General features: G+C 34.4%; 1 protein-coding gene and 1 long non-coding RNA gene across 3 annotated transcripts in view; one reads left to right on the forward strand and one right to left on the reverse strand.

The window, feature by feature from the left end:
* Positions 1–12,031, reverse strand: LOC145285844 (uncharacterized). Its single transcript, XR_013869082.1, has 2 exons — positions 11,774–12,031; positions 1–358 (listed from the first exon to the last, which is right to left on the reverse strand). It is a non-coding gene; the product is annotated as an uncharacterized LOC145285844 (long non-coding RNA).
* Positions 7,644–17,898, forward strand: part of LOC145285843 (wee1-like protein kinase 2) — a 52,818-nt gene continuing 42,563 nt past the window's right edge. Inside the window, exon 1 of one of the 2 annotated variants that reach the window (XM_080134286.1) lies at positions 7,644–9,231. In XM_080134286.1, coding sequence (XP_079990412.1) covers positions 8,267–9,231 — 965 coding nt within the window. In that variant the 5' untranslated portion in view covers positions 7,644–8,266. The remainder of the gene's footprint in view (positions 9,232–17,898) is intronic. The other variant, XM_080134285.1, reaches the window with a different exon arrangement.

The raw sequence follows: 17,898 nt of genomic DNA on the forward strand, positions 1-17,898 counted from the left end.
TAAAATTTGACACAAATTTTATTTATTCTTCGTTGCAACAAAGGAAATGCCTATTTTGCCTCTGAATAGAGCTAGTAACACCTCGAAAGGTAATAGTCCTTTATCTTCAGTAGGAACTGGAATTCGGGTTCAGCACTGTTCGAAGATCGCATTAATTACAGCAGTTTGAAAGGGGTTGGTATGATGCCTTCTGATGAAAGATTCAATTCTCGACTAGAATTAACATTACAGAAGTTCATAAGGAATATTCATTTGAAGGAAAAGTCATTAATAACAGATCAGTAGAGGTGCCCAAATGCTTCATATCCAGAGAAAGTTGAGTTCCATGTTCCTTCTCCGACTGCTTGTCTGGAACTGCCTGAAAAAAAGAAAAGGCATTCAAAAGTCTGTCAAGCCCATCTCTCAGTGGTTAAAATCTTGATCAATCTGATTGGTTTAAACAAAGACAGTGGGTGGCCAATCAGCCAATGAGGGGCTTGGTTATAATTGTAGAATTTCTCCCAATATAAAAATAAACTACTTCTGATTAAATAAAATTTATTATTTTGAGTTTTAGAATTTGTTCCCAAGTTGTTGCTATTTACTTTTTAAAAAAAAATTTTTTTTTTGTATGCTCCCGTCACCATCACGAATTTGGATGTCGGTCGTTACCCTTTTCCCTAGTTTTATGCCTAATTTGTAAAAGTTTAATTTACTTTATTACAAATAAATTAATGCAAAATTTAGTATCTGGTCTCATGCTACACTTCATCTTTTTCGTTCTCAGTCAATGAAGGAGAAATCCTTACAGACTGAGGCAATTTAAACTTTTGTCTCAACCCAGATTGCCCTTTTCGGGAGAAATGGAGTTTTTTTTTTTTTTTTTTTTTTTTTTACACAGTGATCACCACTTATCAAGGCCCGGAAGCCACTCAGGGATAAGGGTTATTGCAAGTACATTACGTTAGTGTGGAGATTTGATGAAGTGTTTAATTAAGGGGGCGGTTCATTAGGAATTTGTTAACATTGGACTTGAAGACATCCAAGTTGTAGTCCGGTGGGAAGCAGGCAGACGGAACAGAATTCCACAGGCGTGCAGTTCTAAGAAAGAAGCTTTGTTCATGGAATCCACATTTTGATTTAGGCACAGATATAGAGTGGGAGAAATTTTTCACAGTGGATTCAGCTAGACGGGTGTTTTTAGTGAAAGATTGGCGAGGGGAGACCAGAGACTGGAGTTCAGACGAGCACCTGCCATGGAAATAACGATAAAACAAGGATAGGCTCGCAACGTCTCTTCTGTGGGAGAGAGGTTGCAGGGTAGAGAAAAGGGCATCTCCCACTAAGCCACAAAGTCTATTTTGTACTCTGTCAAGGCAGGATAGGCTGTTTTTAGCAGCTCCTGCCCAGATATGGCAACAGTATTCCATCCTTGGACTTACTTGGCTTTTATATATATATATATATATAAATATGGACTTGTACAGTTTAATGATATTTATTTATATATATATATATATATAAATATGGACTTGTACAGTTTAATGAAGACATTTAAAAAATAAAAATATTGAAAAAAAAGTTATATTGTACGTACTCGTTAAGGAATGAAGTTTTCATTAAAAAAAATCACTTAATTTGATCAAGTTGTTTTTTTTTTTACAGAGGAAAATCAAATTTTAATGAGATCGATCGAGTCGCGGCTATAGGTATATCAGAAACGACCATTCAAAAATGACCGGATAAGAACTAATAATTCAACTTACTATCTTTTTGAAGCTTATAACTATTTGAAAAATGTAAATCAAACCCTAGCTTTTTTCAATTAAAGGGGCAAAGACAAAATTAAAAAAAAAATAACAGGTTTAATAGCAAATTATGCAATATTTGTTTTTTAAATCTGTTTTCTTTAAAAAGATTCAAAGAAAATAAATGAAATTTAACTTACGTCGATTATAAAAAAATCGATATAAATTCCAAAAAATCACTCACCTATAAAAAATACTATTGAATGTTTAGTTCCATTCTTCATTGTTCCAAATTTATTCATATTTATATTTTAAATTCCATGTATTTTTTAAATACAAGGATTTTTTAAAGTGAAGGTTGTAGAAAATCGCATTTTCTTAATGTGTTTTGTGCCAAGCTTAAAAGAGCGCCTCCTGCTACTATGAAATTTATCAAATATGGATTTTTCAAAGGGACATAAATAATGTCTCTTTTTTATTGCGTGTGTTAACCCAAATTAGTATTTTTCGTCCTCTGTAATTAAAAAGAAACACACATTCACTTATAAGTTTTTCCCCTAAAACAACAAATCCAGTTCACCGATTTTTTTTTTTTTTTACACAGGCATTACCACATTATCAAGGCTAAGAGGCCACTCGAGGATAAGGGTTAAAGAGTGTACAGTAGACAATTGGACAATATAGTAATCATTAGTAATGGAAATTTGGTAAATTTGTTAACTTATATGGAACGGCTCATCAAGAACTTGTTTACATTAGGCTTGAAGACAACCATATTGTAGTCAGCCGGAAAGCAGGAAAACGGAAGACAATTCCACAGGTGTGCAGTTCTAAGAAAGAAGCTTTGTTCATGGAATCTAGGTTTAGGCACAGATAAAGAGTGGGGGGAATTATTGATAGTGTTTTCAGCTAGACGAGTGTTTCTTGTGAAAGTTTGGCAAGGGGGGACCATAGACTAAAGCTCAGTCGAACACTTTCCATGAAAATAACGATACATCAGAGACAAACTCGGAACATCTCTTCTGTGAGATAGAGGTTGCAGGGAAGAGAAAAGGACATCTCCTACGAGGCTACGAAGTCTATTTTGAACTCTATCAAGGCAGAAGTCCTTTCTAGCAGTTCCTGCCCAGATGTGGCAACAGTATTGCATCCTTGGACATACCTGGCTCTTATATAGATAGAGAATTGCATCAGCAGTGAGATATCTACTGGATCGATAGAAAGATCCCACCATTTTTTCCAGCGGCCTTGGCAACAGATTTGATGCACCTGTTCCATTTAAGATCAGGAGTAACGGTCCAGCCCAGAAGCTTGTCAAAACTTGAGGCCTCCTGAAGATGCGAGCCATTCATTTCAATTGATGCCAGATGGGGTTCAGAATGTTGATGATGTAAAGAGAGAAGCTTGGTTTTAGATGCATTAAAAGTAACCAGCCACTCCTTTCCCCATTGTACAACGTGCTCAAGATCAGAGAAGAGAGAATCAGAGAGAACTTGGTCGTTTACTGTCTTAGATGTGCTACCATAAATGGTAATGTCATCAGCATAAATGTCTACAAATGATGTAAGGATGTGATTTGGAAGATCATTAATGTAGATCAGGAAAAGAGTTGGGCCCAGGATGGACCCCTGAGGGACTCCAGCATTAATACTGTGAGCTTCTGATTTTTTCCCCTCAACTACTACTCTTATGAATCTATCAGAAAGAAATGATTTAATAATTGAGAAGACATATATCATAGCTAGAGATCTTGTGAAGTAAACCTTTATGCCATACCCTATCAAAGGCCTTAGATATGTCAAGAGAAATTGCCCTAGAAATGTTGCCTCCATCGAGACATTTGCTAATCCTATGAGATATAACTGTAAGCACATCTGCTGTAGATCTAGCAGAACGGAAACCATATTGAGTGTCACTAAGAAGGTTATTTTTGTTGAGATGGTTGATTACTTCTATATTTAACACAGATTCCAGCAACTTACTCATGACGCACAGAGGAGACTTATTGGCATATACTGAGACAGGGCATACTGATGAGATTTTCCAGGGTGATGGAAACTATTTTCCTTAAGACAATGTTTAAACAGTTTTGTAAGTATGGGCGCTAGTTCAGGTTGAAGTTTTTTGAGTACTATAATTGGAATACCGCCAGGACCAGTTGCTTTACCGGAATCAAGGTTTTTGATTAGCTTGGCAACATCACGTACAGATATATGTATATCACATAGCGTGTTTTCTGATACAGGAGGAAATATTGGGGGTTGGCGGCCTTGGTCGCAAAGGGTAGAATTAGCTGCAAAGTTCTTGGCAAAGAGTTTGGCTTTGTCTGATGCTGATGAGATTACCTCAGGGCCATCGATGATAGTTGGGATAGAGCACACGCTTCTGTTCAGGATTCTGTTTGTTATTTGCCAAAACATGGTGGGAACCAAGCCGCTGCTCAGCTACTTTGGACTTGACGGACTGAGCATACAACTCTCTTGCATTCTTTATTATTTTCTTACAATGGTTGCTGGCAGTCCTGAAAGCGGCTTTAGTTTCCATACATCTATTACGTTGGAAGCAGTGGAAAAAGTGATTTCTGTGCGCAATAACAGCAGCACATTCTGGAGAGAACCATGGCTGGCTGTTAGGTTTTTGCTGGAACTTTTTTGAGGGTATGAAATGGTCTATACCTACAATTAACCATTCCGTCAGGTTTGATACTATAGAGGATACATCCTTTTTAAATATGGAACGCAGAGGTAGATCCGATATAAATGTACGGAAGCTATCCCAATCAGCCTTAGTGTATCGATATACTGTACGATGGAGAGGTACGTCTGGGGACTTATTACATTTCATTTTTATCTTAATTGATACAACAGAGTGGTCGGAAGATCCAAGAGGAGAATTTTAAATTCTCTTAATGAAATACACTAGTTTTCAATTGATATATTTTAATACTTCTTTATCGACTGAATTTTTTTTTTTTAAATATCTAAAAAAAGAAATCATTGAATGAAATAGAAAAAATTGCCGTCAGCGTCCGGTATTTACTTGACGATATAAGCATAACATGAGCTTTTATTAAAAAAAAAAAAAAAAAAAAAAAAAAATCAACGTGGTTTAAAAAAAAAAGGTTTTACACTTTGGACTTTACAGGTAAATTAAAAAAAAAAACAATTCTTTTTTTTTGTTTTAAATTAGAATATTTTCTTTATTTGATCTTTTGTCTTCAATTTGTGATATATAAAACTTTGGTACATAAATTAATTATTAAAATTTTAATAGACATTTCAAAATGGGGGTAGGTGAATAAAAAAAACAACCTTTGTCTAAAATATTATATTTAGTTTATTGGAAAGAGCATAAAATTTCATATTGACCCTGAAAATATCGTAAAAATTGAACCAATAGAAAAATTTTGATAGATTTTTAAGGTTTAAAAAGTGAAAAATATTTAACTCGTAAAATTCAATTCATTTCATTACGTAAAAAAAAAAAAAAAATGGCTGCATGACGGCGCGCCGGCATTTTGTAAAAACTGTTTTTTTTTAAATAAAAAAATAATATTTCTATTATTTTTTAAACAACTTTAATAGTTTATTTTGGAAGTATATTCCATACATAAAATAAACAACCCATTTTAAAAAGAGAAATTACGAGTTCTTCTTATATTTTATTCGCACTTTTCTGTTAGGGGTGTCAAAAATTCCTCCAAATTTTTTATACACGACGCGCCGGCCAGTCGGCCACCTTGCTTATTTCGCGAACGAGGAGGTAATGCCTTTAAACGAAAAAGCGGTTAACAAAGGACAAAATGAAAAAGGGATTGAAGAAGAGCTTAGAACTTCTGTAAAATAAGTGGGGGGGGGGGGGGAGGGGAAGAAAATTATCTACGTATTTTTTCTACCCAGGTTTCAAAATAATCTCGTCAAATTTTAACAAACTTTAAGCTATGATGGAGTTATCTCCCATGGCGTCCTCCGCCTCATTCACGAAATAAACAAGATTGCCGCGACACGATCGATCTCATTGAACTTCGAATTTTCTCTATGAAAGAAACAAACTACTTGATTAAATTAAGTGAGTTTTTCTATGAAAACTTTGGGTATTTTTTAGATTAGGTCCACCTCCACAATTTTCTTTTAAATGACAACTTTTACAGGTTTCGACTATGCTGAATACGAAAATTGAATTGAAATTTGGCAGAAATAATTAGTTACCGAGATATAAAAAGTTGTATTATGCATTGTATTTTTTGGCGGCCATCTTTTTTTACGCGCGTGCAGTGTCAGTCATAGATGAGTAGATTTGTTTATGGCGCGCGCACGTAAAAATGGCTGACAAAGAATGCAATGCATAATACAACTTTTTATATCTCGATAACTACTTATTTCTGCAAAATTTCAATGCTATTTACATATTCAGCATAGTCGAAAACCTTTAAAAGTAGTCATTTAAAAGAAAATTGTTGAGGTGGACCTAATCTGAAAATTTACCAAACTTTGTTCCATATACGTACAAACAATATAACTTTTTTCAATATTTTCATTTTTTAATGTCTTGATTAAACTGTACAAGTACCGAAATGGATCCCTCCTCACCACGTTTAAAAAATCGACCTAATGTCTAACTCTGCTCCTGATAAGTAAATAGACATTCTAAATAATTTACGTGACTGAAATAGGAAATAACAAAAATCATCCCGCTTTCAAATTTTTATTTAATAATAAAAAATGAAATAGAAATATTAAAAACAACATCTACATATTGGCCTTTTGGTCAAGATGAAAGTGTAGTATCTGTTCTTCATTGCTGCGGCGCTGCGCTGCTTGCACTTCCATTTCTTGTTCTCTTTCGGCGGAGGAGAAATCCTTCACGACTGAGACAATTTTTATTTTTGTACCTTTTCTCCACGTTAAAAAAACGACCCTGGTGTCTAACTCTGTCTAGTGGGGAGGCATAGTAAATAGGTACATATCAAGAAATCGAAATGTTCTAAGTTAATAAAAGAGAGGTGGGAGGGGGTATTCCAGAAAGATGGATAAGTAATTTCTATAAATAGTAGGGTGACGCCCGGACGCCGTCCCATGAGGATGATGACTAACTTATTTCCTGTATCACACCCCCCGGTCCTCCTCGGCTAATAACCTCTTCCTTACTAATAATTTTTCATTTGTTATGTCCGCACGCATTTTAACGATTTCGATGGAAAGTAATTATAAAAAGTTTTTAAAAATTATCCGTTAAAAAATAATTTCAAGTGTTCTTTTAAAATTAATCAATAATCGGGATTTATATTTTAATAAATTAATTGATGACTTAGTTTTCATAAAACTACTGAAGCCGTTTAACTAAATGTCATTCATTCTTACTAATTTGAACCGAAATGTTTTTTTTTTTTTTTTTTTTAAAATTTTATAACGCTAACCTAAGTTTAGTTCGGCAAGAGTCGGTTTAAAATTACTCCAATTAAAAATGGCATAAAATCCAAATTTTAAGTGAAACTTTGAAACCAATGTATCTAAATTTGATTAATTTTTGGATAAAAAACAAAAACAAATTTGTAAGTTAACAGCCGCCAGTGTTTTTTTTTTTTTTTTGTACAGCGAGAAGAAGAAAAACTGCAATAGTGAATGAATGAAAAATTTAATTTATACATGATACTTTGCAGATTAAGAACAAAACAAAACAAACATTTTTACTTTGCTGTATGAGAGGTATCAACTACTGCAAATGTTGTTTACAGTTACATTTTAAGTTTTTACTGGCAAACTAAGTTTACAAACAATATTTAGTTAAGAAAAATTTAACTCCTAAATTATTTTATCTATAAGTTGTTAAAATATGTTGTAAATCTATTAATAGAAAATATGAAAAGTCTTTAAAATTAAACACATTTTTTAATACCACGTGGTAGGAATTCAATCCGAAAAAGAATTTTAGTTTGAATCATCGTGTTGTTTGTGATTAGTCAAAAATAGTCACGTGATTTTAACGGCCCGCCAAAACACAAGTTTTGCACTGCAAGCCACTGATGTTTTCATAGTGACGTTTCGTTTTCTTTTATTTGAAATTTTAATATCACCGATTATTTTACGATTTTTTATTAGTATACGTGCGTTTATTATACTTGCATGACGCAAGAGAAGTGGAATCGGTTTTAAGAACGCCTACAAAAACGACAAAAAAAAAACAAAACAAAAAAAAAAACTAAACATTTCTTACATCTCAGTGGAATGGAAGCGGAGATCCACGTGTTTTCCTCCTCGGATTAACGAATGACTAACGTGTGACGTATCTTTCTCGGCAAGTACCAAATCTCAATTTAATAAACGTAAAAAAAAAAAAAAAAAGTTTAGTTTGTCAAAATTTACTAATGCAACATATCAGTTACAAATCGATACACTTGTCTTTTTCGCACGAATTTCGTTGACATTCTAAAGGTTTGATCTCTTTTTAAAAAATAAATTTAAAAAAAACACATTTGTCACCGTAAACAAGTATATTTTTCTCAACATTTTTGTTTTTGTTGTTAATCTTATTTGTTCAAAATGCCACAAACTAGGAAAACTGTTAACCATTCCTCGCCTTCCCGGCGCTGGTCCAAACTCTCTGGACGATGCCTTCGCACAACACTGGATTTTAACAGTAGCGGAAGCGCCGAAGAAGTGATGGATGACGATTACTACGAGGAAACCGGTGATAATTCCAGTATTATTATGATGCTGGATGAAGGAGCAAATCCTCCAAAACCAATGGTTAACGCCTCCCCTAACAATAACACACATACTAATTCATGTTCGTTCATTCGGAGGGTGTCTTTAGATGTGTGTAACGATTCCGCTATCGTAGCGGATTTTCACGACGATGATGAAGATCTCAACGATATTATTGCACGAGAATTCTGTACCCCTAGATCGCCCAAACCGGGCAATATTTATCCCCCAAGTCATAGCCCATGTCGTTGGAAGCGTAGAGTAAACACAACCGGAGGCCGACTAGGTAAGACAATGACTGCAACATTCGGTAGTCCAATACCTTTTCACCCTGATATTGAATTAGCAGCCGTGGTCGATTTCGACAACTCAACCAATCGGGTTAATACTAAAAAAACTCAAAAGATCAAGTCAATCATTAAAAGACAGAATTCGACCCGGCACCAGACAAACTTAAACGATTCTACCGGCAACGACGATGAGATGGCCGAAGATTGTTCACCCCGTAGCCACAAGAAACTCCCGGGACGTTTCCTGGATAAGTTATCCTGTCCTTCTCCACCCCATCGAAGACTTCATGCCCTACGGCTCTTTGATACACCCCACACGCCACAAACGTTGTTGCTCAATGTCGGCAACAATAATAATGACCCTCATTCCCCTTCGAATAGAGAAACGAGAAGATACACAACCGGATTAAAACGAACCAAAAAGGCAGAACCACGTTTGGAAGCCAACGTAAATCCATTTGCTACAGCCGGTATATCTGGCGAAAAAAGACCCCGAACCCAAAGTCAGAGGTAATATAACTTTTTTTCTCGATAAAATTAATTTTTCATTCAATTTTAGTGAAGGGTTGTATTACTGTACACATAGATTCGAAAAAGTTGTCAAAAAACAAATATATAACAAATATGTTATCAAAAGCAAGATAAGTTACTTTTCTACCAAACTGGATATATTTTTTTGTGTTTTTATTCGATGTAACATGTTTATTCAGCTCGAAAAACACAGTGTTTACCGATGTATTGGAAAATTCAAAATGGCACCTGACTCTCTCTTTAACATTGTAAGTTTCGGAAAAGGTGTTATAATAAACTAGACAAAATACTATTTAAAAACCACCGAATATATGTCAAGTTATGTCACAGTAACAATTGAGCGAATTTCTAACAGTATTTTGTCTAGTTTATTATTTATAACACCTTTTCTCGAACTTACCTTGTTAAAGAGAGAGTCGGGCACCATTTTGAATTTTCCAATACATCGGTTAACATTGTATGCTTTTCGAGCTGAATAAACATGTTACATTGAATAAAATCACGAAAATTATATCCAGTTTGGTAGAAAAGTAACATCTTGCCTTTGATAACATCTATTTGTTATATATTTGTTTGACAACTTTTTCGAATCTGTTTACAGTAATACAAACCCGGGATTATTATTGTTATTTTAATATTAAAGTTTGTCACTTTGAATAATTTATATTTCTGTCACGGGGTTTTTGGCATAGTTTTGACATTACTTCCAAAACAAATCACGTTTGGAATTATTATAGAATCACTCCCATCTTCAATTTAGTGGTTTTGGGGTTTATCGAATGCTCCGAGAACGCTTTTGGAATTAACTCTAACCCAAGTTGGAGACTGGTGATTCTTTAAAAAAAAAAAAAAAAAAAAAATCAGGCATATTTTATTTATTTATTTTACTATAAGCAAAACGAAAATGTGGTTAAAAGCAAGGGTAAATTTTTACTTGGCTTCCACCTTAGCATTTCAAACTTTCCTTTTCAGATTTTTTTTTTTTCGGTTTTCATGTTTCGTTTGTACTACTGATCTCGAGATGTATTTCGGTGTTTATCGCCGCAGGTGCTTGCACCAATTTTGGGTTTGTATTACTATACACTGATTCGAAAAAGTTGTAAAAAAAAAAAAAAAAAAAAAAAAAAAAACCTTATCAAAGGCAAGATAAGTTACTTTTCTACATAACTGCATATGTGTTTAGTGTTTTTTTATTTAATGTAACATGTTTATTCAGCTCGAAAAACATAGTGTTTACCGATGTATTGGAAAATTTAAAATGGCGCCGGCCCGCCGGCGCCGGACTCTGCTGAACACTGGAATTTTGGGAAAATGAGTTAAAAATATACAAAATACGGTTAAAAACTCGCTCAATATGTTACTATGACAGTTTGATATTGTAGAGGTTTAACAGTATTTTGTATAGTTTTTTATTTTTAACTAATTTTCCCAAGTGTTCAACAGCCCGGCGCCGGCGCCATTTTAAATTTAAACACTGTTTTTCGAGCTAAATAAACATGTTACATTAAATAAACATTCCAAAAAATTATCCAGTTAGATAGAAAAGTAACTGACAACTTTTTCGAATCTGTGTATAATAACACAAACTCTAACTATAATCTCCAGTCCAAAAAAAAAAAAAAAATATCGGTACTCATGCAGAGTAATCCGTGCTGAAATAATAACGCTATTTAAAAAGCCATTCTTAACATGGGGAGAGGAGGGTGTTTTGTATTTATTCTGTACAATTGAATAAAAACATACAAAACTTTAATTAAACGTGGAAATACGATTTAAAAAAAAAAATAGCGCGGATCACTCTCTGCATTCGCACCAAAATATCCAGCCCCCCCCATAAAATAAATTAATAATAAATATATAATAATAAATATATAAATTAATAAATATTTCATCTAATAGTTTCCAAAAATGTCAACTCCGTTTTTTGTTTTTCAATATTTCTGAATTCATCAAATCGAGTAATAAAATATTCAGTACTCCTACAGAATTTGAACCGAACCCAACTTTTGCCAAACTGAATTTAAAAACTTTAGAATTAAAAAAAAAAAAAAAAAAAAAAGTTCTGTTTAAATTCTAAGCACTGGATTCTACTTGATCTAACAATTCGAACAAAATATTACTCAAGTATTAACAAAATCTATTATTTTTTAAATCTACATTGACAATTTCTGGATCGAGGTAAAATATTAAATGTCTAAACATTTTGGAAGTTTCAGTTAAAATTGCCTCTTATCCATCTTTTTTTTCTCTATTAATTTTTATTGCTTTTTCTAAATTACTTTCAAATGTCGAAGTCTAACTTGAGTCGGACGTTTAAAAAAAAAAAAAAAATCAGGTCACTAACCTGGAAACATTCAAAATATTTTTGATAGACTTTATACGCTGCTTATGCAGAGAAGTTATCGTGCTATTTTTCTTTAATTGTATTTTCAAGTTAAATCATATCATTTTAGGGCAGGTGTGTGTGCGTGTAAAATATTAAACAGTTCTTCTGCTCGGTTAATGTCGGCGCGTTACTTACGTTAAAACAGTTAAAGTGCAAAGGACCTGTTAAAAAAACTGGTACTAGTGCAGAGTCAGAGAGTGATCCGTGCTGAAATAATGACGTTATGATTTAAAAATCCATTCTTAACATGAGGAGGGGAGGGTGTTTTGTACCTATTCTATACTTCAAACTTACAATTGAATAAAAAAAAAACTTTAAACTTGAAAATACGATTTAAAAAAATAGCGCGGATCACTCTCTGCACTAGCACCAAAAAACTATACAAGTTGTATAATTGAATATACCCCTCCAAAAAAAAAAAAAAAAGAACGAAAAACAAACCTGCAGCCCCCCCCCAAAAAAAAGGTGACCATAAAGTGAGTGCATTTCTTCATATCTTGGAAACTTGTTTCCTGGAATTTTAAACGTTAGTGGTAGTTTTAAAGGATTTTCCGAGGGTGAAAAGAAATACCGAAAAAATCGTGGCCACAAAGTGGGTGCTCATTTTACCTTAAATTATTATAGAAAAGTGATCCCCCACTTCTTAAAACTAACATTTCATATCTTGGAAACTACTCATTTGCCGTAACTTTAAACGTTATTTTCGTTTTCAGTTACCCCGAAAACCGAAGTGGTAATTTTAAAGGAATTTTCGAGGGTTGAGTAATTCATTTTTTCTTTTTTTTTTTTTAAGGTAAAACTAGATATTGAATATTTAAATCGCATTCTTAAAGTTAACGGTTTTGAATTTAAGGAATTAGAATATCACTTCGCCAGGCACGGTACTGACTGCGCTCTGCGGATCGTTTTAGTTTAATTTCAAAAACGAACTCCTTGACTTTTTTTTTTTTTTTTTGGTAATGTCGCTAAATAGGGGTTGCGGGTTATATGAAAAAAAAAAAAAAAAATAAGACATGAAAAATGTTTCTTAGATTATATCCTAAAGATGGGGTCCATAAATCCAGAAAGGTGGGTCTGTAACCGGTGTCTAGGGAAAACCTAACCCCTTAGAATAAAGTGCCGAACAACAGAAAAACGGCAAGATAAGTTAAAACAAAAAGTAATTCAAGAATTAAAGAAACAGCATAAGAATTTTCGAGTATTTATTACTATAGACAACAGATTAAAAAAAAAATTAAACAGTTCAAAGAATTAAAAATATTTTTCTTGTGCTTATGCATTTTTGTTACCGCGTTATTTTATTTTTTAATTTTTTTTTTAATATAATTTTCAAGTTAAAATTCGACTTAAACAGCCCAAAGAATTAGAATTAAAAAAAAAAAAAAAAAAAAAAAATTAAACAGTTCAAGGAATTAGAATTTTTAAATTCAACATTCAAACTATTATAATTTTAAAAAATGTAATTCTCCCTTAAGAACGTTTTCGCTTCGTTATAGCTACTCTAAAATTTGCTCGTACTGTTTATATTCATGTTGAAAATGTTGCTGGGTTTATTCTAAGGGGGTTAGGGTTTCTCACAACACCGGTTACAGATCCACCTTTCCTCGAACCCAGAACGTGGCTGGATTTACGGACCCCGTTTTTGGGATATAATCTGCAATTTAATCTGCAAAAAAAAAAAAAAAACCCAGAAAACAGATACAGTGCATTAATTTGCCTTTCATAGCTTTGCAAATTAGACAAAACTAGTTTAACATTTTACGGCTATTTTGAGAGCCAACCCATTGAAGGCTTCATTGAAGGCTTCAATGTAACTAGTAAAACAAGTTTCCATCTAAATGAATGAATGCAAAAGTTTTTGTTGTCCCCCCCCCCATCTGATTTGAGGTACTAGTGCAGTGATTCAACATAAAATTTTGAGGTACTAGTGCAGTGCCACGGATCAATAAGTGCACCACTGCACCACTGGTGCACTTATTGATCTGTGCTGAAATAATGTTATTTAAAAAGCCATTCTTAACACGGGGAGGGTGTTTTGTAACTATTCTATAATTTAACCTTACAATTGAATAAAAAGACATAAAACTTTAATTAAACTTGGAAATACGATTTAAAAAATAGCGCGGATCAGTAAGTGCACTAACACCAATTTGGAAATAGCGTCCCTTATGATATATCTGCAAACGGAAACGGCCATGAACAGCTTTAATTATTTCTAATTTGCATTTTTATTTTGAAAACCGTTCCTAATCTCGTTTTTATCAACATTTATATAGGGGAAAGTGGTCATAACGGAATTGCCCAGGATCATGGTGTTTTAGTAGGCGTTGCCCGGTAGCAATAAATCATTCATTATAAATGTAAGATTTCATGGCAGAATACGGATCGTGCTGAAATAACCGTTTTTTAAAAAGTCATTCTTAACATGAGGCTAGGATGTTTACTGTTTTATAACTAACAATTTAATAAGATGTCGTAAAAATTGAATTTAACTTGAAAATCTAAAAAAAAAAAAATTAAAAAAGGAAAAAAAGCACGGTCCGTATTCTCCAAAAGTACCCATATTAATATATTTGAAATTAAAATCTTCAGTAAATTTTCAAGTTTTTGAAGACAATTAGCGAAAATTGAGTTTATAGTTATCTCCCCTAGATAAAACCCGTCATTCAAACTAACGTCTTTTTTTTTTTGGGGGGGGGGGGTCTCTACTTTGATTCTCATATCATTCTCTCGTTCTATCCAGGTATTTAACTACTCCATTTTGTTATGAGTGGAAATATTTTCCGTTTTATTATCCTCTCGGTTATTACCTCTTTTTTTGGTTAGTGTTTCCTGTTTCGTTCATCCGTGCTGAAATAACGTTATTAACGTGGAGAGGGTGTTGAAAAAAATATATATCGGAAAAATTAAATTTAAATACATAACCATCTTATTTTATTTGTTTTGAGAGAATGGAGATTGGAGATACTGTTGAAAAAGAAGAAAAAAAAAGGTGGCCTCTACTTCGGATTGTCGTTCAAATCATAGGTACATTAAAAAAATTATTCACGCCGATATTTGTTACAAAAAGATTGTTATAAAATGCCTTCAAGGTGATTGTTGAAAGTGTCACGTCTGTCCACGTTCCAACAGTTCGTCAAGTTAAGTGACATTTGTTTTGAAAACAAAACTTTTCTTACTTTACAAGATAGCACTTATGAATTGACACGCGTTTCGTACTGACCTTTTTATTATCTTCAGTTTTCACTTTGTACAAACTAACAATTGGACTTGCCTATAATCAAACTTTTTCTGATTTTTTAAATTTCTGAGGGAGGCTGCTGACAACAATTTATATATATTAATAGGATAGTGTGTCTGTGTTATTTATTTTGTGTGTCACGCTTACATCTGAGTGACTGTCGTTTGTTATGGACTTCCATTTCTTATAATAAATAATTTTACCAAGAAGTCGTACCAAATCTTAGTTTCGGTTTCGATTATGACTGATGGCACTCTAGTAATTTTTTTTTTTTTTTGTACTTAGTGCACTTATTGATCCGTGCTTAAATAATGTCATTATTTAAAAAGCCATTCTTAATAACATGGGGAGGGTGTTCTATACTTTAACCTTACAATTGAATAATAAAAAAAAATAAACTTTAATTAAACTTGGAAATACGATTTAAAAAATAGCGCGGATCAGTAAGTGCACTAGCACCCCCCTTTTTTTTCTTTTAATAAATAATTTTATAAAGAATTCTTCAAAAGTTTTAATTCCGATCCAAGCTGATTTTTTTTATTACATTTTCACCCCAAACAAGGCAAATTGCCACTTTGGTGTAGGGGGCTACTATCAGGGGCAACAACTACTGGGGTACTATGTAGGGATTTGGGCAGCAAGATGTCGGTTCACGTTACACTTGAACTTCTGCACGTCAGTACTGTTGGGGAAGCAGGGACCTGGAATGGAATTCCAGAGTCTAGCGGTTCTGGGGAAGAAACTATTGGAGTAAAAAGATCTTTTACATCTAGGGATCTCTACAGTGTGGGGGTGGGATTTAGCAGCCTGTCGGGTTTGTCAAGAGTGCTCACGTCGTGCGGGCACAAGTGATTGCAGTTCGTCAGAGCATTCACCACTAAAATACTTGTAGAAAAGGCAGAGGGATGCAACATTTCGTCGATGGGACAGAGGCTGAAGCTTAGATGCCAGTTCAGGGCCTATCAGGTTTGCGACTCTCTTTTGAACCTTGTCAAGCAGCGAGAGACTAGTAGCCGATGCACCAGCCCAGATGTGGCAGCAATACGCCATACATGGGCGAATGGTGGCCTTATAGAGGTACATGATACTTTCGGGTGTTAGTAGTTATCTAGCACGATAGAGAGAGCCCACCTTTCTTGCAGTGGCATTGGCAATGCCTTCAATGTAATTGTTCCAACTCATGTTTCCTGTGAACGTTAGGCCAAAGAGTTTGAAAGATTTTCCGATTTTTTTTAAATCGCAACTTTATAATATACTAGCGGGGGTACACGGCGTTGCCCGGGTGTTTGGAGGTGTGTATGTAGGAGAGTGTGACCCTGTTTTAATTTTAAAAGTTTTAATATAAAAAAAAAACACTGTTAAAAAAAAAATTTGGAAAAAAGAAAAAAAAAAAAGGTGTAAAAGAGGAAAAAAAGTTTAGGTGAGAAGACGGCTTAAACCCGAAGCATCGAGGCTAAGGCGAAAAAAAGCCTGACACGTTACCCCTACGCCAAAAAGACATGCAATTGAGAACGGATAAAATTAAACCTTTAAAAACACTTGCAGGTGGTTTAAACTAGGTCAAACATGACGTCATTGTCGTAGTAGCAGGAGGAGAGAAAATGAAGGAACGATTTTTTTTGGCACCCCTCCTCGTAGAAAAGGGTCCAGTTTAGGGTGAAGGAATTAATGTTTTTGGCCAATTTTTCGATATTTGTCGTCCAAGATGTCGGGCTTAAATGATACCAATCTCGTGAAAATCTGTCGCCTCTATCGAAAGTTTTTGCGAGACATGCAAACACGCATACATACATACATGCACACATTTTCGCTTATATATATACTAGCGGGGGGTACCCGGCATTGCCCGGATGTTTGGAGGTGTGTGGTTTTGGGTAAATCAAAACTCGGGGGGGGGGGGGGGTAAAATTTTAAAAGTTTTGGTAGAAGTATGAGGATCGAACCCGAACCCTTGAGGCAAAGTTGGAAATTAAAGTGTGAAAAAAAAAAAGTGTGACGTTAACCATTGGGCCCCCGTGAAATACTAACGGAAACACGTTTGAATTTATTTAACTGTTTAGAATTGGCAGGTGCATGTTTTAATGACTTAATGAGGTCTACTTTGACTGCGGGGTAGTATTTCATTTACTGCGGGAACGCTTTTTTTAATTTTTATTTTCCCAAGATGTTGGGGGGGGGCAGCTCCCCATAAAAAAGGGATTGTCCAAATTGAATAGCAATATAAGGAAAATATTTCCACATTGATCAAATCTGATTGCTTTCAAACATTTCCGGCGATCGCAACCAGAAAAAAATACCACCAGAATTAGTGTCGCTTTTATTATACAAAAAAGCCTAATCCACATGCGGCGAGCGAAAATGTTGAATATTTATCTTTTCGAAGTCGAGCAAATTAAATAGACAGGCGACCTCCATTGTTAACTCATAGATATTATAATTTATATGTGATATAAAAAGTTTTAAGAAGTTGTGAGCCTACTGACCGCTTCTCAGAAAAAAAGCCTTTCTTGGACATGCACAAAAAGCGAACATACATACACACATTTTCGCTTTTATATATATAGACTAGCGGGGGGGGGGTAGCCGGCGTTGCCCGGGTGTTTGGAGGTGTGTTTGTGTGGTCACCCGGGTGTTTGTGTCGGGGGGGGGGGGGTGTTAAAATAAAAAAGTTTTGGTAGATAAGTATGAAGGATCAAACTCGAATCCTTGAGGCAAAGTTGGAAATTAAAGTGTGAAAAACGTGCAACGTTAACCATTGGGCCACCACAAAGTACTAACAGAAACACGTTTGAATTTAAGTACTAGTGGGGGGTATCCGGCGTGGCTCGGGTGTTTGTAGGTGTGTGTGTGTGTTGGGGGGGGTGATCAAAACAACCCTGTTTTTAAAATAAAAACGTTGGCCGAGTGTTTGTAGGTGTAAAAGAAAAAAGTTTTAGTAGGAAAGTGGGCTTGAACCCCAAACCTTTGACGTGGAGGTGAAAACGAAATGGAAAAAAAACCCTGGGACCTAACCATCTCA

The sequence above is a fragment of the Euprymna scolopes genome, chromosome 10 (assembly GCF_053919585.1).
Source record: "Euprymna scolopes isolate OS-2025 chromosome 10, ASM5391958v1, whole genome shotgun sequence".
In the NCBI taxonomy this organism is placed as follows: domain Eukaryota; kingdom Metazoa; phylum Mollusca; class Cephalopoda; order Sepiida; family Sepiolidae; genus Euprymna; species Euprymna scolopes.